The sequence below is a fragment of the Miniopterus schreibersii genome (assembly GCF_964146895.1).
Source record: "Miniopterus schreibersii genome assembly, chromosome: 7".
Lineage (NCBI taxonomy): Eukaryota > Metazoa > Chordata > Mammalia > Chiroptera > Miniopteridae > Miniopterus > Miniopterus schreibersii.
Genome location: NC_138108.1, coordinates 3,427,969 through 3,455,363, shown reverse-complemented (window position 1 = coordinate 3,455,363; position 27,395 = coordinate 3,427,969). Strand labels below are relative to the sequence as shown.

Genomic DNA, 27,395 nt, shown 5'->3' with positions numbered 1-27,395 from the left:
TGTCATCACCTTCTTTAATGTGACTTAAAATTTCAAAATGAGGCAAAAACAAATAAAAGTGGTGGGGTACAGTATAGCTCTGTTCTCACACTGCCCCCCACCCTCGCCACGTTTCCCTGAGAGTCACTGCTGAGTCCACTTGACTGTATTTATTTTGTTGTAATGCTGTCATATGTGCTGCATGAGAGCAAGGATTTTTGACTATTTTGTTCACAGCTTTCCCCAAGTGCCAGCACACAGTAGGTGCTCATAAGTACTTGTTGAAGAGTGACTTGGTCAGCACTAGTTCCAGGATGATGTGGGTCCTGTTCCTGTCACTGGTGTCACTCAGCAGAACGCTTTCAGTGGACCAAACCTTCCTTAATGCAGCATATAGTGCGGCAGGTAGTGCAGACGCGGAACAGCAGGCCATGCAGGAGAGAGCTCGGCTGCAGCAGGGGGCGGGGTCAGGGAAGGCCTTCCCGGGCTGAGGAGGATTGTGGCCGGCAGTGCCAAGTGTCTGGGGTGCAAGTGGTTCCTGCCAAAGGGAACAGGTGTGTGAGGTAAGCAGAAGTCCGGGGTGAAGTACTTTCCAGGCTGTGGTGGGTTAAGACTTTTTTGCCAAATGTATTGGGAAGCCATTAAGATTTTTAAAGCTGGGGGTGTGGTATGAGTGGGTTTTGGCTGTGAGTCTGGCTGCTGTTGGAGATCAGATCTGCAGGGAAGAGGTGGCCAGAATGCGTGTGAGGAGGTAGGACAGGGGCTTTGCTGTGGCTGGGCCAGGGGTGTGGACACCTGGCTGGATCCCCTCGGTAGGACAGAAGGGGCTGGGTGTAGAGCAGGGCAGTGCCGGCGGTTAGTTAACCTGCTCTCCTTGTCCTGGCGCCGGTCTTTGTTTTGCGTGACTTGGGAACTCAATGACAGTATTGAAGAACACTGGGGAATTGAGCAATCCATGAGAGATGCTTCCTAGAAAGCAACTTACGCATCCTGGTCACATTGCACAGGGCGAGACTCAGGCTGCTCCACGCTGGCCCTTTACCAGGAGCCTGTCGCTGGCCCCTTCCACTTTCAGAAACTAGACCTCTTCACCTCAGAGACTGACTTTATGGTGGCCAATGGCTGAGGCTCTGTTCCTTTTGAGGAGGCAGAATCAGCGGAATTCAATTTAGTGAAGGTTTTCTAAACTTAGTCGGACAAAGGGCTCGTCATCTGAGGCGGACACAGGTGCTCCTGGATGGCAAGAAGCAGGTCAGGGGCTGAGGGCATGCAGGTGTGGGCTGCGCCCTGGCCTGTGTCGCTTGAAGGGCAAGGAGCCTGGAGCACATGGGGATTGTGAGACATTCCCACTCACATTGCCTGACAGAGGACGGTGGCTCTCGGTGGAAGTTTCACTCCCTGGAGCTCTTCACTCCAGTCAGGGTGGCCCTGGCCACCTGCTGTCACACCACCACCCACTCGTCACTCTGTGACTTGGGAGCCTTGTCTGAGCCCTCTGCCCTGGACCTCTCAGGCTGTGATGCTGGCTTTGGGCGACATGTTGGCCCTGGGACGAGCAGCAGCTGTGGTTTGGCAGAGGCACATGTTCAGTTGCCCAGGTTGGGGGTTGGACACCTTCCCTCAGTCAGTCTGTGGGTCCCCCACACAGTGAGAGTTGGCTGAGCAGCCAGAAGGAAGAGAGCGGGGGGAGGGGAGGGAAGGCGCCCGTGGAAAGGATGTGTGTTTTTGGACTCCTGGTGTGACATGTTCAATTAATTACCTTTTACTTCATTTATGGGGGAAAATTATGTGCTGTGTGGTATTTCCAAAGTTTGGGTTTCCCAGAGGAATCAGGGACTGTCTTTGAATGTCTAGGATCTGTATTTCCTGTCACGTGTCAGAGCCTAGACAGCTGGGCCAGGCAATATAGTCCTTTGTCTGTGAAGACCACTCAGCAGTGCTCAGAGGGGACGCCTGGGAACTAGCTGAGTGACCTTGGACAAGGCACTTAATGACTGTGAGCCTCAGTTTCATCATCTGAGAAATGGGGATAATAATTGAAGTACCCATTTGTGGGGTTGTCCTAAGGATTTAAATGAGTCAGCACAGCGTGGGCATGATGTGTTTGCTATTAACATGATCACAGCACTCTCTGTTTATCTACTCAATGAGGGAATTGAAAGCAATGAACCAAATTAATTTAGTATGTCATTTGGTACTTAATTAGAAATTTTTCTTTTAGTTTCGTTTACGTATATTACTTAAATGAAATGTAGCTTACTTTTTCTGTTTGTTGAAAAGTAACTTCTAATTAAACAAGCCACTGTGGATTACTCTGGACTTCACTGGGCCTGGTGCAGTCTGATTGTTTCACTCTTACCCTTTGGGTCATGGCAGCAACTGCAATTGAGTTGGACCTTGAAGAGGAAAGACAAGTTTTACTGGAATATACCTGAAATATAAAACCATTAAAAAGAGTCATTCTGCCCATTTTTAAAAGCACTGTAAATCATTGGGTTCCTCCTCATTTCTTACCTAATGCAGTCCAGGTATCTGTGCTCCCGGGCCCTCCTCCCCTCCCACCCTCCCCCCAACACAGACCTGCTCCAGCCAAGCCTGCTCTTTGTAAGCAATGAATGCCCTGTGCACAGGTTGCCTGGTCTTCATGGGGCCCCTCAGTCTGGTGCCCTCTCCCCAGTTCTCTCTGTAGACCTGTCCATTCTTCAAAGGTAGGACTCTAAGGTCTTCCTGTTCATGCCGTGGCCTCCGCTCCTTTGGGGCAGTGTTTTCTAAACTTGGCTATGCTTGAGCACCCTGTGGTACTTCAAGAAGGTTTCTGGCACCATCCCCAGAGATTCTGGTGCTGTTTTACACATGGGTGATTTTTTTTTTAAGCTTTCCATAAGTTTTTAAAAATATATTTTTATTGATTTTGGAGAGAAAGGAAGGGCGGGGAGAGAGAAAGAGAGAGAGAGGGAGAAAGAGAGAAACATCAATGTGAGAGAGACTAATTGGCTGCCTCCCTTATGCAGCCCGGCCCGAAATCGAACCTGAAACCCAGGCATGTGCCCTGACAGGGAATTGAACTGGCTACCCTTTGGTGCATGGGACGGTGCTCAACCAACTAAACCACTGGGCTAGGAGTGCTTTACATGATTTTGAGGTGTAGCCACGTTTGGAACACTCACGTGACACTAAACGAGCACAGGCTCCTTAGTGACCTGTGCATTCGGTCACACACACCTCCTTACATCTTGCCTTCCACACTTGCTGTTCTTTGCAAAGCCTGCAGGACAAACGTCCCTTATTGTGGCCGATCCTGAGGGCCAGCCCCATAGGTTGGCCTGACCGCTGCTGTGAGAGCTGGAGTGAGCAGGAGCCAGGAGCTTCCTCGACTGTGTCTGGATTCTGGTAGCAGCTGTGGGAGGAGCCAGCTCCTTTTCTCGCTCTCTTTCTCGAGCGTGTGTGCATGTGTGTGTGTGTGTGTGTGTGTGTGTGTGAGAGAGAGTGTATGTTTCCAGCAAGTTTGGCAGCTTGAAAACTACTTCTTCACCCCCGGAGAATATAGGAATAATATGACAACAGTACAGCTTTACCCTGGCAACTTGATTGCTGAGATCAAACAGAAACCAACTGGAAAAACTCATGGTGTAGAAAGACTCGTTTTTCCTCCTTTCAACAATCCTGCGTTGTGGCAAACCCTCTACTGGGTGCCCGAGGGCAGACAGGCGGATAAACACGTTCCCTGTGCACAGACTTCACAGCCTGCTGGACATGAAAAGAAATAATTGTAGTCCCTGTGGCAAGTATAATAGAAGGTGCAAAATACTGGGAGAGTGGTGAGAAAGGGCCCGGGCAGTGGGAGCTTCCCAGAAGGGGACAGGTGAGCTGGCACAGGGAGATGTCGCTTGCAGAGAGAACAGCGTGGGAAGAGCTAGCAGGTGCGTCTCATTCTGTGATGCGACCAACTGTCTGTCCCATGCTGGGCTGCTTATTTATTACTTGAAGTGTTTAAATCGTAATAATGATTTTAGAGGAAATTTAAAATAGGAAAGAGAAAATCCCACAGTAGCTCAGCAGCTGTTTCTCTTTTTCATGTTCCCTTCAGATTTTTTTGGTAGGCGAACATTAAAGGATACATATGTAATGCACACGTCAGTGTATGTATAATTTATATTTTGTCTCTGTTATTTCATCATATATGTTTCCACATCATGAGTCTGTAATGATCATTTTTATAGTTGCAGATAACTCATTGTGTAGATAGATGTGTCATGAAGATCAGTTAAACTTGACCTACTCCTCAAGTATTTAGGGAACCAGAATAGTTTTTGTTTTTCCCGTTGAAACTATCGTTAGAGTGATCATCTTAGGTCTGAGGAGGGACATTCGGGAAAACGTGTGTGGTCTCCCCTGCAGAGCAGCTCTGTGCTGAGCCCCCTTGCCCAGGGAGGGGGCAGTTTTCCCTGAGAGGGCACCTGTGCTCCTGTGTCTTACATCCCTTTTCACTTCTGTCACTTGTCCTTGAGGTTGAGAAGGTAAAACCTCCTTCTGCGCTGTTTGATTTGGGTTTGGTTGTGTTTTACAGCTTCACTTTTGGGCATGAGTACTTCTGTGTTCCTGCTTCTGCTTATGTTGTTGTAGATAGATCATACTTGGATTTTTAGTGCATCCTAACCCCCCAGAATCTCTGGTGAGCATGTCACCTATAATAAGGGAATAGAGGAGATAGGGTGGGGTTTGATGATGAGGAAGTGGACAGATCAAGGGACCCTGGCATAAGTGACCAAGCTGGTAGAGGAAGAAACGTGAGCAGAAAGCTGGATGGCACATCTGCTGTCCGGACGGCATGACCTGGAGAAGGGTGGTGGAGGAGTTGGAACGTACCAGGGTGAGGGGTGAGGGGTGAGGGGTGAGGGGGCGGTTGGAGGGCACAGAGGAGCCTGGGCAGAGGACAGAAAGTGAGGACTGAACACTTGGCATCATAGAAGAACAAAATGGAGGGAAGATCGGGCCCTGGGTTTATTTTTAAATTCCAGGAAAATGGATTGGCCAAATGAAGAGGGGATTGAAAATAAAGAGGGTTTTCAGTATAAACGGAATGAGAATTCAGTTTAGACATTCATGTTAGAGGGATGCTTCTGCACAACACCATCTTTAACACTGCATTACACAAAAGGGAGTTTAAGTTTAATTCTTAGTTAACGTTTAGGAAAATCATAAAAATGTGTGCATTAGAAATAGGTTCTGCTGCTCTGTTTCCTGGGGCTGTCATGACAAATTACCATGCGGCTTATGCAACAGAGATTTATTCCCTCACACATGGAGGCTAGATGTCCGAAATCCAGGTCAGCAGGGGAGGCTCTGTTTCTCGCCTCCTCCAGCGTTTGGTGGCTCCAGTTGTTCTTGGCCTGTGGCCACATCACTCCAGTCTCTCCTCCATCTTCACACAGCTGTCTCCTTCCCCTGTGTCTTCTCTTATCATTGACACTTGTTGATTTAGGGCCCACGCAGATAATCCAGGATGGTTTCGTCTCAAGATCCTTAATTATGTTTGCAAAGACTTTTCCAAATCAGCTCGTAGGCACAGGTTCTGGGAGTTAGAACATGGACATATCTTTTGGGAGGCCATCATTCAACCCACTGCATCTGCCTGTAGGAAACATGCCAAGATAAGAAGGGTGTGAACACATGAAGTTCATTCTTCTAGGCAGAAGGCAGCAGTGCTTATTCAGTATGGCAGCCCCCCCAGGGCATCTGGGTCCTCCCAGAACTTGGTTCTCCTGGTTCAAGATGCTGCCAGAGGGCCAGTAACCCCATGTCCCCTTTTGGGAGATGGGGGACAGGGAGGAGAAAAGACAATGTGTTGCCTGGCAGAGGTTTTTAGCTTAGGTTCATGCCCCCCCTCCACTTTCTAAAAGGTCCGTGGATATGACTGTATTTTATTAAAATTGGTTTACATTGTATTCCTAAGTATTTCATTTTCTACATTTAGAGACCTTCTGAGAAGGGTTATATAGGCTTTACCAGACTGCAGAAGGGGTTGTGGCACAAAAAAAGATGTTTTTTCATTTACCAGGATGTCCCAAAAAATGTATACACACTTTGGATAGTTATTAATTCCAATGGGTTAAATCTGAAAAGAAACATCATTTAAGCTATCAGCTGTTAAGTGTATACATTTTTGGGGGACACCCTATGTATGTATATGTGTATTCGTGCATGTGTAAATTGCAGTGTAAATTGAATGAGAGTTACATTCTCATGTAGCATGTTCATGTTTAGAGGGCTGGCTTCTGCAGAATAAATACCGTGTTGAAATCTTGCCTGACTTAGTCATATGGCTGTTGGGATGGAATACCTAGCAGGCCTCACTCCTAGCATCATCCTAGTGACTGCCAGCAGTGACCATGTCAGAATAACATGTCGTGCAGAGAGGATGCGTTTTCATGCTGTGTTGTGATTTCCTATCCCCGAGCGATATTGTTGAGATATTTTATGGTACCTGGAAGTTTCGTGAGGTATATTATAAGGGTGGTTTTCTTTGTTAGCTGTGTGACTTAGGATGAGATGCTTCGTCTTTAGGGCTCCGGTGTCTCATCTGTAAACTGGGGATACTACTGATCCATCTCACAGGTCATTTCATTGGGTTTGCAGACAGTGCCCTCTAAATGTGTCGTAGTGTTTATCTCCACCGCCACTCATTGCTACCCATGGGGAGATGATAGGTTTCCACCTGCTAACACTTAGCAGTTATTCTGATTTATAGGGACTCCAGAGGATTTCAAGTGAAGCTGGTTTTCTAGACAGTGTTAAAAATCAGCCTCTGCAGGTGCAGAGTAGATACCCGGAAAGGGTTGCTATCCTAAAGAATTCTCTAGGCTGTACTACTAAAAGCAGGAGAAATGAAATATGAAGAAACCAAGTGTGGTTAAAAATATAAGGCGCCTTTGTTTATCTTACATTTTTAATTGTATTTGGTTTTCCTTTTCATTGTATTTTTTCCTGTTTTTATTACTCTAAATAAAAAGGAAGCTATGTAACAGTGTAAATAATATTTCTACTGTTTTAAATGTTGCCTACTTGGCACTCATGTTTGTTGAATGGATGAAAGTTCCTTAGTCGGCCTGCATGGGGTGAAACCGTGGACCTGAGTTTCTCAGCCGTTTCCAGCAGATGTCAGCCTGTGGGGTGGTCAGGCTGCTCCTGTGGTGAGGAACCGTGACCTTTGCCCAGATTTCAACATCAGTTTTCCCTCCCAGCTTGTTTGGAGCTCAGATACTTCCTGGACAGAGCCCCTGCGCCAGTCACTTTGGCTTGGAGAGAGGAAAAGCTATATATATAATTGGCAAGTTTCCTTGCATGGAAAAACTCTTACCAATTTCTGTGACTCCCAGTCTGGATCTGGGATGGGGAGAGGCAGACTCATGGGTTGGACGGCCTCGTAAGTCCTCGTAGGCCAGAAGCCCTGCCAGAAGGGAAGCTCCCCGTTAGGAGCAGCACCTGCCGCCTAGGCTGCCTGCCATGAGCGAGCCCACCTGGTTCCTGGTCAGGTGCAGGGCTCCAGGAGGACCTGGCCTCACGTCCTGGCTGTGCCAGCTGTCAGCTATGGATCTCAGTCCTTAACACCTGTGGCTCCACCCTCCCCTTGGCACATGGGGGCAGTGCTGCCTTGCCCATGGTGGTGGGGCAAGCACCCAGCACATAGTATGTACTTAGTGAATCAAACACTGTGATTGTTAAAACACACCTTGGACAGTGGATCAGGGCTGGAGGGGCAGCTGCAGGAGGAAGTTAACCCAGTGAATTCCAGGCTTTATAATCCACTCTGTTCTCAGTTTCAAGAAGCAGGAAGAAGCAGGCATTGAGCCCAGTTGGTGGCCGTGTGTTTGCTAAGTGTGGGGTTTTGCTGAAGCAGCACCTGCTCTGTGGCACAGATGGTCTGAAGAGCCTGGGACTCCACGTGAGCACTTGGGATTAGGTTCTTACAGTTGTTCCAGGCAGGCCGAGAGAGAGGACACTGTCTTCTGCTGATAGCCTGGCTGGTGAGCAGTGGAACCAATCGTGGTGTTTGTTAAGTGGATTCAGAGTTGGGGATGGGAGAAGACACTGTGACTTGTCTGGGCTGTGTGTTATTATCAAGTAGGGAAATTTGTGAAATCCAAGCTATTTTCACAATACTATTGTGTGTGTGTGTGTGTGTGTGTGTGTGTGATATGTGTGTGTATGCATGCATGTGTGTTAATTATTCATACTTCTAATGTATTTACAAATGATAGAGGAAACCAAAACCTCAAAAAATGGACAGTTGAGAAATTGTAGTTTGACTGTTGTACTTTTGTAAAGCAAAGAATTCTTTGAGAAAAGAAACAGTGAAGAAAGTACATAGATTTGATTAAAGTTTTTTCTTTGGGTGTCTAGGAAATGAATAATTTGTCATTTTTTACCCAGTTTTCTTTGATAAATGCACCAGGAATGTGGTTGAGCCAAGTCCTGTTTGTTTTTTTCCTTGAAAGTTGGGAAAATGGTGTCATTCTGTACCAGAATGAGCTGATATTTCAGAGTATATAGAGTGGTGAGATCTTTTTATTTCCTTGAAACAGTTTATCAAGTTAAGATAATCCCCTGCTCTGTGGTAGGGAGGCTGTACTATTATTTACTCAGTAATCCCTTCCCTCCACAGCTGAAGCACCTGGTTTGAAATGTGAACTCAGATAAAACATGCGATTCCTCCCGCACCCCACGCCTTTTTTTTTCCCCAGACGGGGGAGGACTGTAGGAGCTGTACTAGATCTGTACAGGATGTTTAGCTAAGCCTCAAGACCTCAGCCCAGTGTGGAGGCGCTCAGAGAAGGCAATTCTGTGGCTGCTCCCAGGCTCACCTCCTTCCGTGCACGTGTATTAGGAAAGCTGGTTAGTGTCAGGCCGTCTTTTCTGCAGCCTTCATGGGCTGCAGAGGTCTGAAGATGATGGGTCAGAGTAATCAGACATTTGGAAAGTGGGAGTGGGGTGGTCTCCACCCCATCTGTGGAAGGGCTGAAGGGACACTGACCTTGAGGCAGAGCCCTGGCATCTGTCCTGCCCCTGACACTGAAAACCAGGACCACTTCCTTGTCTGGAAAACAAGGGCCCAGGTGTAGCTGGTCCTGGAGGCCGTTGTCAGCTCTGGCTCCGCCCTCTGAGGAATGAACTTTATGGTTTGCTTTATTAAGAAGTACCTAATCATACCCAGGAATAGATTGGGTATTTGTTGTTCCCAGAGCCATAGTGTTGGTGTGTCCAGGGCACTTCCAGTTCACACGACCTATTGTAGATGAGTTAACACCTGTTAATGATTCTTAGCACCCACTTTGACCTGCAGAAGTTTTCTGGCTTGGATGATAAATTATATGGTCCCTTTAGTCATTTAGAGAAAGGCTCACCCTGTCTTTCAAAGGATATTACAGTGCACTAAGATATGTAAACGTTAAAAATATTTTTATAACTTAGTTGAGGATAATTGCTGTACAGTGAACTGCACTATTTAAAGTGTACAGCTTGCTGAGGTCACACACCCACACCACACCCTATTGAAACTCACTGCAGTCAGGATAACAAACGTTCAATCCCCTGAACGTTTCCTTGTGATCCCTCTCTGCACCTCCCCCCCCAAGCAAACATCTCTCTTTTTGTAGATTAGTTTGCATTTTTTAGAATTCTATGTTACTTGAATAATGATAGTATGTCCTTTTATGAAAAATGCCTGGCTGGTTTGGCTCAGCATAATGATTTTGAAATTTTCCTTGTCGGGTGTATCAATAATACGTTCCTTTTCCACAGTTTGTTGATCCATTTACCTGTTGGGCATTCGAGCTGTTGCTAGTGTAGAGCTATTGCAGATAAAGCTGCAATGAAGATTCATATGCAAGTCTGTGTGTGGATGTGTGTTTTCACTTCCCTTGGGTAAATACCTAGTAGCAGAATTGCTGGGTCATGCAGTAGGTGTTTAACTTTTTAAGAAACTGCTCAACTGTTTCCCCAAGTGCTTTGAACTTAACATTCCCTGCTGCAGTGCACAAGTTCCAGTTGCTCCCCACCCTCACCAGCACTTGGTCCGGCCCTGTTTCACGTGCCCTAGTAGACTGTGGTGGTATCTCACAGTGGTTTTTATTTCATCACCCTTTCCACGATGACAAACGATGTCAACATCTTTTCATGTGCTTATTGGCCATTCGTCTGTCTTTTGTGAAGTGTATGGTAGAATCATTGGCCCATTTTTCGATCGAATTGTCTGTCTCATTACTGAGTGTAAGAGTTCCTCACACACTCTGGATGTAAGTCCGTTGTATGATGTGTGTTGTGAATGCTTTTCCCAGCCTGGGGCTTGCCTTTTCTTAAATGGCACCTTCAGATGAACAGTCTTCCTTTTTGGTGAAAGTGGATTTATCAGTTTTTTTCTTTATGGTTCATACTTCTTGTGTTCTATTCAAGAAACCTTTTCTACCTCAGCTTCTTCTAGAAGTTTTTAGTTTTAGGTTTTACAGTTAGGATTGTGATTGATGTACAGTTAATTTTTGTGTGTAATGTGAGGTAAGAGTTGATACTCATTTTTTCCATATGATGTTCAATTTTTCCAACAGCATTTGTTGAAGAGACTTTCCTTTCCCCATTCCCCATTGAATTCCCTTGATGCCTTTGACCCAGGTCAGTTGACCATATATTTGTGAGTCTATTTCCAGACTTTCTCTTCTGTTCCATTGACCTATATGTTATATGTCTACATTTCCCCTAGTACCACACTTTCTTGACTACTGTAATTTTACAGTAAGTGCCGAAATCACACAGGGCAAGTCCTCTAACTTTTTTCTTTTTTTTCTTCTTTATCTCTCTTTTGACTTTGTTCTTTCTTAAATTTGCTTTGGTTATTCTAAGTCCTTTCCATTTCATGTGACCTTTAAAATTAACTTGTCAGTTTCTACAGAAAAAAAGCCCTCCTGAGATCTTGATTGAGATTGCATTGAATCTATAAATCAGTTTGTGGAGAATTGATATCTTAATAACATTGAGTTTTCCTATGAACATGATATATCTCTGTATTTATTCAGCTTTTTAAAAACTTCTCTCAGAAAGTTTTGTAGTTTTCAGTGTAGATACCTTTAATGTCTTTTGTTGGATTCATTCATACTAGTTTGATTTTGTTTCTATTAAATGAAATTTAAAAAATTATTTTCCAGGTGTTTACTGCAAATATATAAGAATATAATGGATTTTTGTAACCATGGAAAATAACTTATTAGTTCTAGTAGTTGTTTTGTAGATTCCCCAGAAATTTCTATATAGATAGTGATAGCATCTACAAGAAGGGACAGCTATACTTCCTCTGACCCAGGTGCCTTTTATATCATCATCTTGCCTCATTGCCAGGGCTGCCAGCACAGTGTTGAATAGAAATAGTAAAGCAGTAGTTCGCTCCTTTCTTCCAGTCTTAGCAAGAAACAATTCAGCTTTTCAGTGTTAAGCATCATGTTAGGTGTAGGCTTTTTTTTTTTAATCATCACCCGAGGACATGCTTAGAGGAAGGGAGAGGGAGAGAGAGAAACGTGATGTGAGAGAGAAACATTGATTGGCTGCCTTCTCTACCCTCCAGGACGGGGGATCAAACCCCCAACCCGGGCATGTGCCCTGACCGGGAATCGAACCCCAGTCTCCTGGATCCTAGGTCGATGCTCAATCGCTGAGCCATGCCGGCCGGGCCAGTTTCCGTTTAAATGAGCCTGCCTGCCCCTATCCTTTTTAGGCAGCACTGTAACATAAATATGCCCTTCCTACATTCTTTGTAACCCTTGTTTCCCCCTTTGTTGGCTGTCAGTTTTCTGGCTATGTAGCTGCTGCCTGGTAGCTAGTCAGTGGTGTTTCTAGCTCATCAACAAAGGCATGCAGGAGACTCGTCCCAGGGGTGGCCACCTGGTGAGTCAGCAGATACCACCATTCTTACCTTGGGCCACTTTGCCCTGGGATATCTTATGGCTTAATCAACTTGACTTTCAGTGGTCAGTACAGTGCTTGGCTGACCTTGGGCTGCAGAGGTTGCTTATGAACCCCTCCCCTGCCCCCCATACTTGTTACTATAACATTACTGTAGATGCACTTGGGTGTAAGCAGATTTACCATGAAACCATCCTAGAGAAAAAGGGATACATTATGACAGCATGGTGATGGCTGGATTTAAGATTGCCAGAGCCTTTCTGCCCCCTCTCCATCCCCATGACCCACTGCTGGGGTACATTGAATTGGATTTCATGGTCACTGGGATAGTATTAGTTTGAGCTAATGACTTGGAGCTCATTGATCCCTCTGCAGTAGCCCAGAGGGAGATGCAGTTATTCCTTTTGGCTGGTGTGTGTCTCTAACAAAAAGTGCACTGACCCAGCTGCGGTCACTAGCCAGTGCCAAGGCGAAGCTCAGCCCTGGGCTCACTGCCTTCAGGCTCTGCCTTGCTATTGCTTATTGTGCCTTAGATCTTTGTGCATTTTGCACATAACTCCATAACTCAGCTGCATCAACTCTCATCCTTCAGGGTCCTTCAACTTTTTTAAGAAGTAAATTTCTATATTTACTATAGCATTTCCTTATGTACTAGTATTTTCATTAGGATTGCTGCTGTTTGTTAATGCTTGGTTTCAAAGTTGCATAGGTTTTTAAAATTTTTGTATATGTCCTTATTGATTTCAGAGAGAGGAAGGGAGAAGGAGAGAGAGAGAGATAGAAACATCAGTGATAAAGAGAGTCATTGAACGGCTTCCTCCTGCACGCCCCCCACTGGGGTCAAGCCTGCAACCCGGGCATGTGCCCTGACTGGGAATCGAATCGTGATCTCCTGGATCATAGGTCGATGCTCAACTGCTGAGCCATGCTGGCTGGGCTGCACAGGTTTTGAGTGGTCTGTACCAGCTCCTCCTTCCCCATGAGACTTGTTTTTTTGTTGTGTCCTTTTATAGAATGTGAGGATTTGCCACATTACCTTACAGCTGTGATTTTCAACAGGTATGCTGTGAGAATTTTTAAAACATGAAGTACCTGCCTATTTCTTCAGGGGCACTGACCTCTTTTCCCTTAGATTGTCAAATATGAAAATGACAACAGCCAACACAACAATAGCCGTCTGGTATAATAAATGAATCAAAATTATATATTTTTGGTCAGATTGGCAAAAAAAAAAAATAGTATATTTTTTGGTCTGCCACAGGATTTTAGTAATTAGTTTATGTGTGCATGAGATGAGAAAGGTTGAAAATCTCTGCTTTACTGCAAAAACACTTGTAATGTTTTACCAGTACTAAGATAGTTTTTTATTAACTTTTTAATACAAATAACATGTTCATTATGGATAAGTAAGTACCATAACCCAAACAGACAAAAAACACTCACAGGTCTTATCACTGAGATCCTAGATATAAACACCATCATGGAGACCCGTGGCTCTCAAATGTGGGTGAGACGAGGGGATGGGGAGTGAGCTCAGCCCACAGCGGGCTTTGGCAGTCGGAGACAGTTTGGGTTGTGAGAACTTGGGGCGGGGTGGGGAGGGTATGTCCAGTGTTGCTGCTCAGCATTTTACAGTGTTGTGGGGAACAACAAAGAATTAATTGGCTCCAAATGTCAGTAGTGCCGAGGTTAAAAAAGATCAGTGATACACGTACTAATTTGTAACCTACTTTTTTTTTTTTTTTAATTTATCTTTATTGTTGAAAATATTACAGGTGTCCCATTTTCCCCCCAATTGACCCCCTCCATCTCACTCCCACCCCCTCCCCAGGCCTTCACCCTGTTATTGACTATTTCCATGGGTTATGCTTATATGCATATAACTTCTTTAATGTAACCTGCTTTTTAAACTTGCCATATTGTGAACATCTGTGCCCATAAGTATGCAGTCTCATCATACTTTTCACAATTGGCTGTAAGGTATTGCGTTGTATGATCAAGCCATAGTTTGTTTATTTCACCGCTCTCCAGTTTTGGAGATTTAGGTTATTTCTGGTGTTTTGCTGTTGGGAACATGCTAGATTTTGCTTGTGTCTTGCCTTCTTTGTGCTGGCTTCCTATTTTTCACCTGCTTTTGGGGAGATGCCTCTGGGGCACCGCCTCACACCTGGTGCCCTTCCTGTGGTGGCGCCCTTCCCAGGGGCTCTCTGCCCCCACCACCCGTCAGGGTGGCGCTCATCTGTCCCTGAGGTTTCCCACACATTGAACACATCGCAACGCTTAGTGAAGCCCTGTTGAAATACGGAATGTTGAATAACCCCAAATGTGTTTTTCATGTTTTGGTTTTAGCTATTCTCACTTCATTTTACTTTTTGTTCCTTTTTAAAAATCTGTCTTCTGATAGATTAATGTGATTTTAACCTCTGGCCCAGTTGGCTTTGCTCCCTGCCTGGGCGTCCTGCATTCCTGGTGGCTCGTGTCCTCAGCCGGGCTGGGAGGTGGGCAGGGTTGGGCGAGGGTGCTTGGCTTTGACCATCTGCTGTGGGCCCCAGGGCAGGCCAGTAGCAGTGGTGGTGGTGACCCCTCCCCCCTTTGCCTCCAGAGCTGCCCTGAGATTGGAGGTGAGGTATGGATTCAGGGAGGAAGGTTTCCCATCAGCAGTCACGCCTGACTCCTCTCTGGGGGCCGGGCAGCCAGCAGAGCTGAATGCTTGGAGGTCTGGACCTGCCTCCTGGGGCTGCTTTTGCACAGGGATCTCCAAGAGCTTGTTTGCGTGTGTCTATTTTTGTGTTTCGTGTGGCACTCCATGAGGAAGTGCGTTGTCGACTCACATCCAGCTGTTTTGAATAGCCTGGGTCCCAGGGGGCTTCCAGGTGGGGATTCGTGTGCGGCAGGCCAGCGTTTTGGGCAGCATCTGAACAGCAGGATGTGAGTAACAGGAAGTGACAGAAATTCCCGAGTGTGCCAGATGCTTATTCTCAGCCACCTTTCCAAGCCGGCAGGCCGGGGAGCTATATTTAGGATGGTGTTTCCAGGTTCCTGGTCCTGTCCCAGCACTATCCTGTGTCTCCTCTTCTGGTCAGTGCTGACCTGCGCAGGGCTGATTCGTCACTCTGGCGTCTCTGGTCTGCTTTGGTGGTCCATGGGTTCTCTCATCTGTTGATTTTAAAACTCACTTTTTGTTTTTGTTGGATCACTCCAGTTCTTCCCATTTTGAGCAGTTGGACCATGTTCTGAAAGAGGAGTGCGGCAGGTAAGAGTTCCAGGTGATGGTGGGCGACATGAGAGGGTGTGTGGGGAAGTTCAACTGTAAGGATTTAAAGTGAAGTGAGTAGAAAGAGTTGTAGATTATTGGGTGCATCTCTAGAGGGCTGACTTTGGTCTTGTAGTTCCTACAAGTGGAAGGCTGGGTTTTTTTAAGCCATTGGCTTGGTCTATGACCACCCACACGCTAGAAACATTCTTTAGTTCCTGCCTGGCCAGACAGAATGCCTGCAGGCCAGGTAAGCTTTCTCTGTGTCGAGTTCCCGTTGTCTGAGCTTTGTCACAGGAGAAATGTCACCCCAGATCTTCAGAATAAGCACCGTGGAGCCTGGAAGTGGCCTTCCCCTGTGGAGTGCTCGCTCCTTGTTCTGAGTGCACCTGCCCTTTCATCTCTGGATGGGATCCCTGAGCTCCCTCCCAGAGGTTTTCCTGACTTCTCTCCTGGCCCCTACACTCAGTTTTTGATAAAGTAGCCAGAATGGATGCTTTTCAGTTTTATTTATTTTTAAAAAAATGATGTTTTTATTGATTTTAGAGAGAGAGGAAGGGAGAGGGAGAGAGAGATGGAAACATCAATGAGAGAGAATCATCGATGGGCTGCCTCCTGCTTGCCCCCTACTGGGGATGGAGCCTGCACCCAGGCATGTGCCCTTACCGGGAATCAAACCCGTGACCTGTTGGTTCATAGGGTGATGCTCAACTCCTGAGCCACACTGGCCGGGCCAGGATGGATGTTTTTAAACCTATGTCAGATATCAGCCTGTTGCTCAAAAGCTCCATGGCTCCCATTCCACTCAGAGTAAAAGCCCATGTTCCTGTGGGCACCAGCATGGTGCTCTGTGGCCAGTTGCTTCTCCAGAGTGGCTTCTAATTCAGGCCCCTGCCCAGCCCTTCCAGCCTTTTCCAGTGAGGCCTACCTGGGTCCTGGCCTCCTTTTACTGATCTTTTTCTATAAGCTTATCACCAGCTACTACTCTCCCTACTGTGTAATTTATTTCTTATATTATTTATTTCCTGTCTACATTAGAGCAGGGATCTTGTCTGTTTGTTTAAATGAATTTATTTCTGAGAAGAAAGGATGAGTTTTAATTTGTGCTGAGAGCCTGAGGCCTCCCAGCTGGGCGGGGGGAGTCAGTGTGAGGACATGTCTAGGTGTGACAGCAGGCCCCCCAGTGGGTCTGTGTGGTGGGCAGTAGGATCTGTGGGTCTAGAGCTGGGGAGGCAGCTTATCTTGGTGGCATTTCTGATTGCTTCCGGAGTGTACCTGCTGCTGAGGGGCGCTCAGGCTCACCCACCTCGAAGTGCAGTGCTGGGTGAGGCAGGACTGTGGTTCACGGCTGGCATGAAGCGCAGCTTCACCAGTTTCTCAGGCTCTGTTGTGTGTGGAAACAAGTCCTGCCATTTCCAGAGCTCCATCTTGCACAGGCCACATGTAGAGCTGGCAACAGCACCATGGCCCTCCTGTGTACTCGAACACAGGCACACAGAGAGGACTTGGTTTTCTTTGTGTGCCAAAGGCGTGTCTCATAATGTTTCCTTGGCAAGTCAGACATTTCATGAGCTTGCACTGCCTGCAAATAGGGACTTTAATAAGATAAGATTACACTTTTAATTTGTGCTGAGAACACAGATGCCCTTATCCTTAAGAAACATGGCATTGTTCTGGAGTTACTCCCAGTTTTCCCAATTTGAACATGTTAGATGTTAGAAAATTTTGTTGAATGTGGTTACTTATTTTTGGTGCACAAGATGACGTTCCAACCAACTGAGCCACCCGGCCAGGGTGTGGTTGCTTATTTTTAATTAAACCTTTTATTTGGAGAGCAATGTAGACTTACACAGAATTGAAATACTACAGAGGTCCTTTGTGTCCTTCACCCAGTGGCCCAGGGGTAACGTCTTACAGAGCTGCAGCGCAACATCACCACCAGGATGTTGACATAGACACAGTCATGATCCAGGCTTTCTCCATCTCCACCGGGACCCTCCGCTTTCCTTTTACAGCCACCCCTCCCCACTCCCCCCAGCCCCCAGCAACCACTAATCTGTCATTTCTGTAATTCTGTCATCTCGAGAGTGTTCATGGGATCACACAGTATGTAACCTTTAGGGATCTGCACTTGTCACTCAGCATAGCTTCTGGGAGGGCCCTCCCGGTTGTTGTGTGTGTGTGTGTGTGTGTGTGTGTGTGTGTGTGTGTGTGTGTGATAGTTACTCTTTATTACTGAGTAGTGCTCCACGGATTGATCATACCACAGTATGTTTAATCATCTGCCACCGAAGGATACCTGGGTTGTTTCTAGTTTGGGGTGATTATGAGTAGAGCTGCTATAAATGTGCATGGACAGGTTTTTGTGTGAACATAAGTCTTCATTTCTTTGTTCTTTCTTTCTTCCTCCTCACCCGAGGATTTTTTTTTTCATTGCTTTTTTCAGAGAGAGTGGAAGGGAGAAAGGGAGAAACATTGATGTGATGTGAGAGGGACACGATTGGTTGCCTCCTGCACGGGCATGGAGCCTGCAACCTAGGTATGTGCCCTTGGCTGGAATTGAACCCGGGACCCTTCAGTCCACCGGCCGACGCTCTAACCACTGAGCCAAACCAGCCAGGGCAAGTCTTCATTTCTTTGGGATAAATGCCCAGGTGTGTAATTGCTGGGTGGTTTCTTAGTTGCATGTTTGGTTTTTAAAGAAGTTGCCAAACTGTGTTTGTAGAGTGGTAGTGACATTTCTCATCCTTGCTGACAATGTGAACCAGCTTCTCCACATCCTTGCTAGCCTTTGGTGGTCTTTTTATTTTAAACACCTAGTAGGTGTATAGTAATATCACATTGTAGTTTTAATCAGCATTACTTACTGGCCAGTGATGTTGAATACCTTTTCTTATGCTTATTTGCCTCAGTATATCCTCTGGCACCATCACAGGGGTGTGGCCTACTGTGGACACCACCCGGTAGGGTGCTGGAGCTCCAGGTTACCACAAGCCCCAGTGTTCTCCATGATGTTTGGCCAGGAGTAGGATCACGATTGGCTGCCGTACTACTATTGATTTCTGTCTTGGTTGCCTGCCCCCTTTCCTGGTCCCCTGGCTAGAGAGAGCAGACTTTAGGAAGGTTTTAAATTTTTCCTGTGTCCATTGAGGTTTCTGGCTGCGGCTTCTTCAGCTCCACATCTGGGATGTCTGGGCAAACAGAACCCAGGGAACTGAGCGCTGGGTCATTGCTTGGCCCCAAGACCACTAGTCTGTCTGCCTTCTTCTCTGCCCTGCAGTCTGCTCATATTTGTTTCATATCTAATGTCCAGGGATTTCGTTGTACTTAGCCAGAGGAATAGGGAAAGGTATGTCTAATCGTCTTCCAAGAAGCAGAAGTCTGGTGGTTGCTTTTATGATTTTTGGATCCACGAAATCTGACGGGAGCGTTTGAGCCAGTCCCAGTCCAGATTGCCTGTCTGCCCTGCTCGGCGCGGCCTTTGGACCATCCTGGGCTCAGGGCCTCACTGTTACTACTGCGGGGGTGGTTTGGTTTGGCCACGGCTCCAGCACCACAGAGTTTGCGTGATCTTGGTCTTCTGTCGTTGAGGTCTCACTTACAGATGAGCACAACCCAGTCTGTGGTTAGGATTCTCTGCACAAAAGGACACTGCTGGTGAATCACGGACCGCCCTGCCCTCAGCGTCCTTCAGCGCTCGCTGCTCTAACCTCTCTGGAGCTCTTGGGAAACCTGGTCAGAGTGGGAGGGGCTGTGGCCAGATGACTCAGTGACATGTCTGTATAGTCCTCGTGCTGGTCCTCCAAGGCCGTATTCCTGCCAAAAAGGAAACGGCCTGTCCTGAGTAAACCTGGGAGAACTCCCGGTGAGGGCCAGTTCCTTTCCTGACTCAGCCCCATGTTCCTGGCATCGTTTACACAGCAGTCTTCTGGGGAATGCAGGGGAGAAGCTGCTGGGGGTGGGGGTCAGCAGCCAGGCCTGGAACCAACCTGCCTGGTGTCCCTGCCCCCTCCTTCATTAGCTGTGGGACTTTGGGCAGGTCACTTGGTGGGCCTCAGTTTCCTCCCTTGATATCTACTTCATTAGGTTGTAGAGGAGATGAAACAAGCAAATACCTGTAGACACCTGGAAATACTCCACGGGCTAAGCGCCCCACCATGGTCGCTGCCACTCATTTGACGCCCTCTCTGTTGCTGTCCCTGTCCTCTCAGCTAGTGTCTTTGTAGTTCATCCATTTCAACATCACACCTGTATTCCTCCAGCACACCTCCTCTCCTAATTTCTCAGTGATCACTGCCCGTGGCTTAGTAACCTTCTGGCGAATTCTTCCCAGAACATTCGAAGATGCTTGTCTGGCTTGGGTGTCATAGACTCATTTGGAGTATCTAGGTATTATATATTTCTCGGAAGTTCATTTTTTACAAGCAAAAGTTCTTATTTCAACTAGAACTTTTAAAGCTCTTTTTTTGGTCTTTAGCATATATTCTAAACTTAAGAATGTAAGAATATTATGTGGCTGTGTAGTGTTCCACTACAGGAATGCTCCATAATTTATGCACTAGCCTCCCACTGGTCTTTGTTTTTTTTGAAATCCTCACCTCCGAGGATATGCTTTTAGAGAGGAAGGAAGGGAGAGGGAAAGAGAGAGACACTGATCAGTTGCCTCCTGTTTGCACCCTGACTGGGGATAGAACCTGCAACCTGGGTATGTACCCTGACCAGGAATCAAACCCACGACTGTTCAGTGAACGGGAAGATGCTCCAACCAACTCAGCCCCCCAGCCAGGGCATACTGGTCTTATCTTTATGAGTATTTGAGTTATTTCTAATCTTTTGTCTTTATAGTGAATGTTGCCATGAAACACCTTGTATATACTGTATGTTACTTCTCATGCAACATATTTGCAGGATAAATTTATAGAAGCACTGTTAATAAGACAAAGATTTGTATTTTAAAGTTTCCTAGATTTCCCCCAGTGTCCTCTGTAGGAGTTGTATTAATTCATACTCCCAATGTAGCATGTTACCAAGCTGTTGATCTCTATCTGGGAAGTAAAAATAAGGCATCTCATGCTTTTAGTTCTCATTTATTTTGTGAGTAACACTGAGCATTTTTCATGTGTTTAAGCTCTATTTCTAACACTTTAATATTTAATTTCTAACACTTTTAAGAAAATATAGTTCTGCCAGTCTCTCGTATCCATCAGTATTTCTATCTTCCTTTGCGTGAGCATTGTAGAATTCATGTCACTGCCGTGGCTGTGGTGGGTCATTCTTGTCGCTCTGTAGTAGTCCTTGTATGGCTGGGTTCCAGTTTGTCCACCCCACAGCCTGGGCAGTTGGGTGTGAGTAGTGCAGGCCTGTGAAGGGTGGTGATCCTGTGTCTTGATAAGGACGGCACGTTCGTATTTCTGTCAGGTGTGTGGATGGCGTTCTGCGCGTTTTCCACCAAGCTGCCTGCCCACCAGCAGGTAAGAGTTCGAGGTGTTCCGCGTCCTCACCAGCCCTGGGTATCTGTCTTTTCAGTGCAGCCATCGTGAAAGGTGAACACTCCGGGGCTTTATTTCCACTTCCCAGGTGACTCCTGAAGTGGAGCACCTTTCCATGGGCCTTACTGGCCATTTGTGAAATAATCATTCAGGTCTTTCGTTCACTTTTTTGTTAGTTGGTCTGCTTTTTTTCTTACTGATTTTTAAAAAAATATCTTTTATTGACTTTTAGAAGAGAGGAAAGGAGAGGAATAGAGACATAGGAACATCAATGAGAGAGAAACATCAATCAGCTGTCTCCTACACGCCCCTGCTGGGGATCAAGCCCGAAACCTGGGCATGTGCCCCCACGGGGAATCGAACCACTGACATCTTGGCTCCTGGGTTGATGCTGAGCCACTGAGCCACACTGGCTGTGCTTTCTTTACTGATTTTTAAGTTCTTTTACCTTGAGGAGGATTCCAGTAAGAGGAAGAATTTAAGTCTGCTTATTGCTCCTCTAGTTTGCCTCAGGGAATTGTGAGAAATGCTGTCACCGTTTCTTTGTTTTCCCTCCCTTTCTGTTTTCCTCTTTTGTCCTTGCAGCTTCAAGATCTGGGGTGTGCTTTCTCTCGAGCTTATGGGCTTCCATGTAACTGCCTTGCTCTGTGTACTCCTCCGCTCCTCCCCTTGGTACAGGTCTGCTTATTCCAGCCATGGACCCTGGCCCTCCGAGTCTGGGATACCACTGACTTGTCCTGTCACGTTCATGGTATTACCCTGTCTCTAATTTGCATTTAAAATTTAAATCCATTTAGTTTTGTGAGCCATTTCTTACCTTATAACTCTGCTTGAAAAATATCTTTTGGTCTTCAAAGCCTTTTCTCTGTGAAGGCTTGATTTGGGGGATAGTTCTAGCTTTTTGTACCATCTTGGTTTCTAGGAGTTACAGTATTGGCTGCAGTCCAAACAAAGGGACATTCTTATTATTTAGAGTGCCTCCTCTGAATCCTGCCTTCTTTTTGCTTTGGTGAACGTTTTGAGTAGCCAGGAGAGGATCACCTGAAGGTCTCCTCCAGCTTCTGCTTCTCTCCTGGGTCCTGTCCTGGCCGCTCTGTCTGCAAATCAAGGGACTGAGTTAGGAAGCCCTGCCCAAGACCTTCTCTTAGAGAGACTCCCACTGTCATCCCAAGGAGACCTTCCCAGCCTTACCTGTCTCACCCTCGTCCAGGGTGTCAGGGTGTGCAGGACTGCCCACTAGTGCCTGGGGGGCTTCCCTGGGTTGGAAGGCTATTGGGAATTTGCAGGTGAGGAGAAGCTTCCAAGGAGATGGGATCATGCCCAGCCCTTGGGCGGCTGAGAAGCATGGATTCTGTCTCAGGTGGCAGAGTGGGGACCGGAGAGAGGCAGAGACTGATTTTATTAGGTGGATGAGAGTCTTCTCTGACAATTCTCATGATCTGGGAGGTGGACTCCTGCACCAGAACGGGGATGTCTGCAGGGAAGAGCCTGAAGTAGCACTGAGAGTGACCATGGGGGGCACATACATGTGAGGCTGTTCCCAGCACTTCCCAGGTCCCTGCCCTGAACCTCAGAGCAGCCTGGGATGGGCCTCACCACTGGTAGCCCTAGTTTTCAGATGAGCAGCTGGAGGCACAGGGAGGGGAGGCAGCTGCTCCAGGTTGCGTGGCTAATCAGGGCTGCGGACCCAGGGCATGTCCTGAACCCTGTGTGTGGGGCCCTGCGCTTGGTTTTGTCCGCATTTGGTTCCATTCAGTCTCTAACAGCCCTGTCAGGTAGCCTTATATCATCCCTTTGAGGGATGATAGACGGACTGCCCACGTTTCCCAGTCAGTCAGTGGCAGATCCAAGGCTTCTAGCAGGCACAAGTGTTTCTTAAAATAGCTGAAAACCAGATTCTTAGACCTGTATCTGTTGGTCAGTGTTTACTCCCTGTAAATAACCACATGGATTGAGGAAATGACATCATGCATCATTTGTTCCATTAACTCACCATCTTTAAACATAACAGTTCTGTCTGTAACTTGCTGCCCAGTGGTGCCTGGTGCCCACGAAGCTATTCCAGTAACCCCCTCCCTCCTCCAGCATGTGGAAGATGGGGGGCCCAAAGCTCCACCTGCTCAGGCGATGGGGCTGAGTTCTGGAGTAACGCGTATACTTCCCCTTGTGCCGATTGTCATGGGAATCGTGGAAACAAGACCCAAAATAGAACAGGACATGAAAAATTTCATTGTTCCTATTGGTAAATCCCTTACTGCATAACTCCTAATGCATTCCCCGAGGTAGGCAAAATAAAATGTATTATCTTTTTGAAACTGTATTTATTATGCTGATAAAAATGTTCAAGTATTAAAACTCACCCTGGAGTGAATGAGAAGAATTGTTTGCTGAGATTTTATAGTTACTGAAGAAAAGTCCTTAAGCACCGACCCAAGGCCCTTGTCCGTCGCCCAGCTCTCCCCTGGCCTTTTTGGACCACCCTCCAAAGCACCCGTCAGCCCCATTCACACCACCCACTGTCCTCATGGCGCGTGTCAGTGTCTGAAGTGTCCTGTTTGCCTGTCTCCCCAGGGTGAGTTCTGTGTGAGCAGGAGCCCTTGGACTGTCATGGTCTTTGGGACACTCAGTAGGCGGATGAGTGTTCAGTGCTGGGATGTGGGCTGTTTGCGGTGCTCTCGAAGCATCAGAGACACTGGCTCCCGCCTCCCACCTCACTCTGGAGGGCTCTGACTTCTGCGGTCTTCTGTTTCTGCCTCTCAGTCTCCCTCGCCTTCCACTAGCTTTGCCTCTTCCTGCATCCAGCCGGCCCCTGCGTTCGGTTATCCCAGTTACCCTGGTTACCTGAGCGAGGGCACAGCACCGTGCACTTGCCACCCAGTTCTCATTCCCCCTCTGTGATAAACTTTGTAGGTAGTTCATGGGAATCTCAGCGGAGACAAGATACAAAACACTGGGTTTGTTGTTGTTGTTTTTTGTTAACCCTCACCTGGGGATATTTTTCCCATTGACTTTTTTCTTTTTCTTTTTTTTTTTTGAGCGAGTGGAGGGAGGAAGGGAGGGAGGGAGGGAGGGAGGGAGGGAGGGAGGGAGGGAGGGAGGGAGGGAGGGAGGGAGGGAGAGAGGGAGGAGAGAGAGAGAGGAGAGAGAGAGAGAGAAAGAGAGGGAGGGAGGGAGGAGAGAGATCATCGATTGCCTCCCACACACACCCCAACCAGGGTCAGGGGAATGAACCTGCAACCCAGGTATGTACCCTTCACTGGGAATCGAACCCATGACCCTTCCATGTGTAGGCCAGCACTCTACCATTGAGGCACACCAGCCTGGGTTACAAAACACTATATTTCCTGAGCCAGAAACATGGTTACCTTATTTAAATTGGGTGTTTCTAATGTAAATTAAAGCTGGAAGATGGGCACCAATCCAGAAGTTAAATAACATTCTTTATTGGTGAATCCCTGGGGGAGCTGCTGTTTTCCTAACACTGCAGGTGGGAGTGCAGAATGGCACAGCCCCTCTGGAGGGAAATTGGAGGGGAATTTGGCGACAGCCAGCCAAATCGCACATGCATTCACTCTGTCAGGATCACTCAAGGAATTTACCCCCCAATACAGGGGTAAGTAGGAAAAGATCTGTGTGAAGGCTGTATGTTGCGGCGCCATTTGACACACTGAAGGCTTTTCAACAATATCCATCAGTAGGGAGTGGGTTGAACAGACTCACTGCAGCTACAGAAAGAAAAAGGCGATGCAGTGTGTTGCTGAGGAGGCATGGGAGGGACATGCACGCGCGCGTGCACATATATATGCATGTGTGCGCACGCAGACACACACTCAGAGGGAAAGGCAGAGGTGGAGAAGCGTGCCTGTGGTGTGCTATTGTTTTAATAGGGATTGTGAGTATATACATGTATTAGCAAATACCTTAAACATGAAGGATAAACCCTAGTTTTGTTTTTATTTTTAGGGCTACCTTTGGGGTAGGGAGGGAACCAGGATGGAGGGGACAGACACAAAGCTAGACTTTTGAATGTACTTTATTTTGTAGATTTGACTTTGGAACCATGTAGATATTTTATGTCATTATAAAACAAAATTAAGCAAAAGGCTATAACTTTAAAAAGTTTTGATAGGCATGGTCAGTTCTTCTCTATAAAATTTATATCCTGTTTTCCTCCTGTCGGTATGTGAGGACCCTTTTCCCCCATACCTTTGCCAACACTGGGTTAGCATCTTGTGAAGCTTTGCCAGTTTTTTAGGTGAAAAACAATTTATTTTCATTTGCGTTCCCTGATGACTAGAGTGGTTAAACATCTTTTTATTTGTTATCCAGTTCATTTTTTCTGTGAAATGTAGGTTTATAGCCTTTTTCTATAAGAAAGACTTCTTCTGTTGATGTGTAAAAACTTTTTATATATTGTGGGCATACTTTTTAGTTGCTGATTATTACCAGGTCCACGGCTTCATTTCCAGTTAAGTTGCTCAGGCCCTGCACACAGTAGCTGGTTGTTACTCCGTTGTCATGTATTAAAAGGTCTTAACGGTCTTGTGCGAGAACCCTTACGTGTGGTAAGTGTGAAGTGCCCGCCATGCTCCTAGAGTAACTGGGACCAGACTCTCCCTGGACCGAGTCAGGGCACGACACCAGCCTGTGAGCACTTTGGAGCAATAATTGCTTTTCTCTATTCTTTTATAATTTTTTTCCTATGGCTTATTACTCTGTCTGAGGAGTAAGTAGTTCATAAATGTCCACTTAAGTTGACTTTTGGTGAATGTATAAACTAAATTTGATTGTCTTTTTGGTTTGAGATTGTTTTTGGTTTTTAGTGACTTGTGATAACCATTTTTATATTCTGTTCAGTTGAATATCTGAATTAAAGTTATTTTTCAATAAAATATATATGGTGAAAGTAGGTTTTTAAGCTGTTTTATAATTGTTAGCATGTGTCCTTTATTCATGACTTGTTGAATACGCTCCTCTCTCTAGGTCATCACTCCATGTAGGAAACTCATCCTATGTGCTGACAACAGGAAAGAGATGGAGGATTGGATCGCAGCGCTGAAGACCGTCCAGAACAGGGAGCACTTTGAGGTAGAGAGAAAAACAGTCTTCTCATTGCCCTTCCCTGAATGTTCTGCTCTCTGAGCGTCTCTCATGTGAGGGTCGTACGGTTTTGGACTCACGTTCTCAGCGTGGTCCCTGTAAATTATGGTTGCCCTATTGTACTGTGACCCTGTCCTTTATAAGCCTCCCTCCCCTCCTCCCTGGATACTGTACAGAGTCCGGTTTAAGTCACCACATCTGAGGACACCAGAGGGTCACCTTCTGTCTTCCGTCTTTATTCCTTCTTCCAGCCAACCCAGTACAGCATGGATCACTTCTCAGGGATGCACAACTGGTACGCCTGCTCCCACGCGAGGCCCACCTACTGCAACGTGTGCCGTGAGGCTCTGTCTGGGGTCACGTCCCACGGACTGTCCTGTGAAGGTGCGGATGTGTGTTACTCTGTTAGGAAAGGTGACCTAACCCTAGAGGTCCAAGCGTGCTCACCCCACGTTGTCAGGAGTGAAGGGATTGCTGTGACCCACACTTATTTATTGTACCGCCGAAGAGTGTTTTAAGTTCTTTTCTGTAATAACGGAGCAAGGGAGAGAAAGGAGGTGGTAGTAAGGAGACCCAGAGAGGAAAGTAGAAGACACAGAGGGAAAGGGCTGAAACTGTCAGCCCCAGTGTAGCTGCACCCCCTCGGGATGAGTTGGGTTGTGGGTAAATGGGTTGAAAGTTGTCTTCCAGATCTAGAGGGCAGGGTTCAGTGTTTGGGCAGGAGCCAGAAAGGCAAATTGTTGCCCTCGGGCCAGATCCTACCTGTCACTTGTTTTTATGCGGACTATGAAGTTAAGAAGGTTTTACATTTTTAAGTGGTTGAAAAAAATCAAAAGGAGACAACTGTTTTGTCACACAGAAAGTCACATAAAATTGACATTTCAGTGTCCGTATGTGGAGCGTGGCTCATGGTGGCCCTTGGCTGCAGGGGCAGCCAAGCAGTTGGGACAGAGCTTGAGCATGGCTCAGGGACACTGAGCTGGCACCTCCCTGGCCCTGTCCAGAAGGCCTGCCACCTCCTGGCTGCACTTGGTGTCTAGTCTCACCAGGATCAGTCCCTGTGCGTGTCCCAGGAGTTAGCGGAGTGCTGTGTGTGTGTCCCAACTGTCCCAGGAGGCCCAGGCAGTTCCACCGGGCCACCTCCTCAAGCATGGGGAGCAGCTGCCACGAGCAAGGCCTGAGGGTTCATGTGTTCACTCCCTCACAGTGTGCAAGTTCAAGGCCCACAAGCGGTGTGCGGTGCGTGCAACCAGTAACTGCAAGTGGACCACGCTGGCCTCCGTTGGGAAGGACATCATAGAGGACGAAGACGGGGTATGCACAGGCCCAGCCCCCAAGGCCCCCCCGAGGCCCCCGCTCCCCCTCCTCTCCCCCCTCCTTTCCCCCTCCCCCTCCCCTCCCCTCCCCTCCCCTCCCCTCCCCTCCCCCTCCCTCCTCTCCCTCGTGGGTCTGAGTTGCTCCCACTGTACATTTTGGGGCTCCATGTGGGCTTCTGTGCCTCCGAGCTCTGTCCGGTCCCTGTGAGTCGGGCAGTGCTCGGGCAGGAGCATGATTGGGACAGCCCTGTCCTCCCTTGGCCTGTGTTGAGAAGAAGGTCTTGGTGGAGGTCATTTTGGAGCATCTTTACTCCA

At 47.0% G+C, this 27,395-nt stretch overlaps 1 protein-coding gene across 4 annotated transcripts in view; it reads left to right on the top strand.

Moving 5' to 3' along the window:
- The window catches only part of DGKD (diacylglycerol kinase delta), an 89,218-nt gene that overhangs the window by 28,935 nt on the left and 32,888 nt on the right, over positions 1-27,395 (top strand). For 3 of the 4 annotated variants that reach the window (XM_081141931.1, XM_081141934.1, XM_081141932.1), the window contains exons 4-6: positions 25,648-25,752; positions 26,016-26,148; positions 26,972-27,078. In XM_081141931.1, the coding sequence (XP_080998057.1) occupies positions 25,648-25,752; positions 26,016-26,148; positions 26,972-27,078 (345 nt within the window). Of the gene's footprint in view, positions 1-15,101; positions 15,176-25,647; positions 25,753-26,015; positions 26,149-26,971; positions 27,079-27,395 lie in introns of those variants that run through there. The other variant, XM_081141933.1, reaches the window with a different exon arrangement.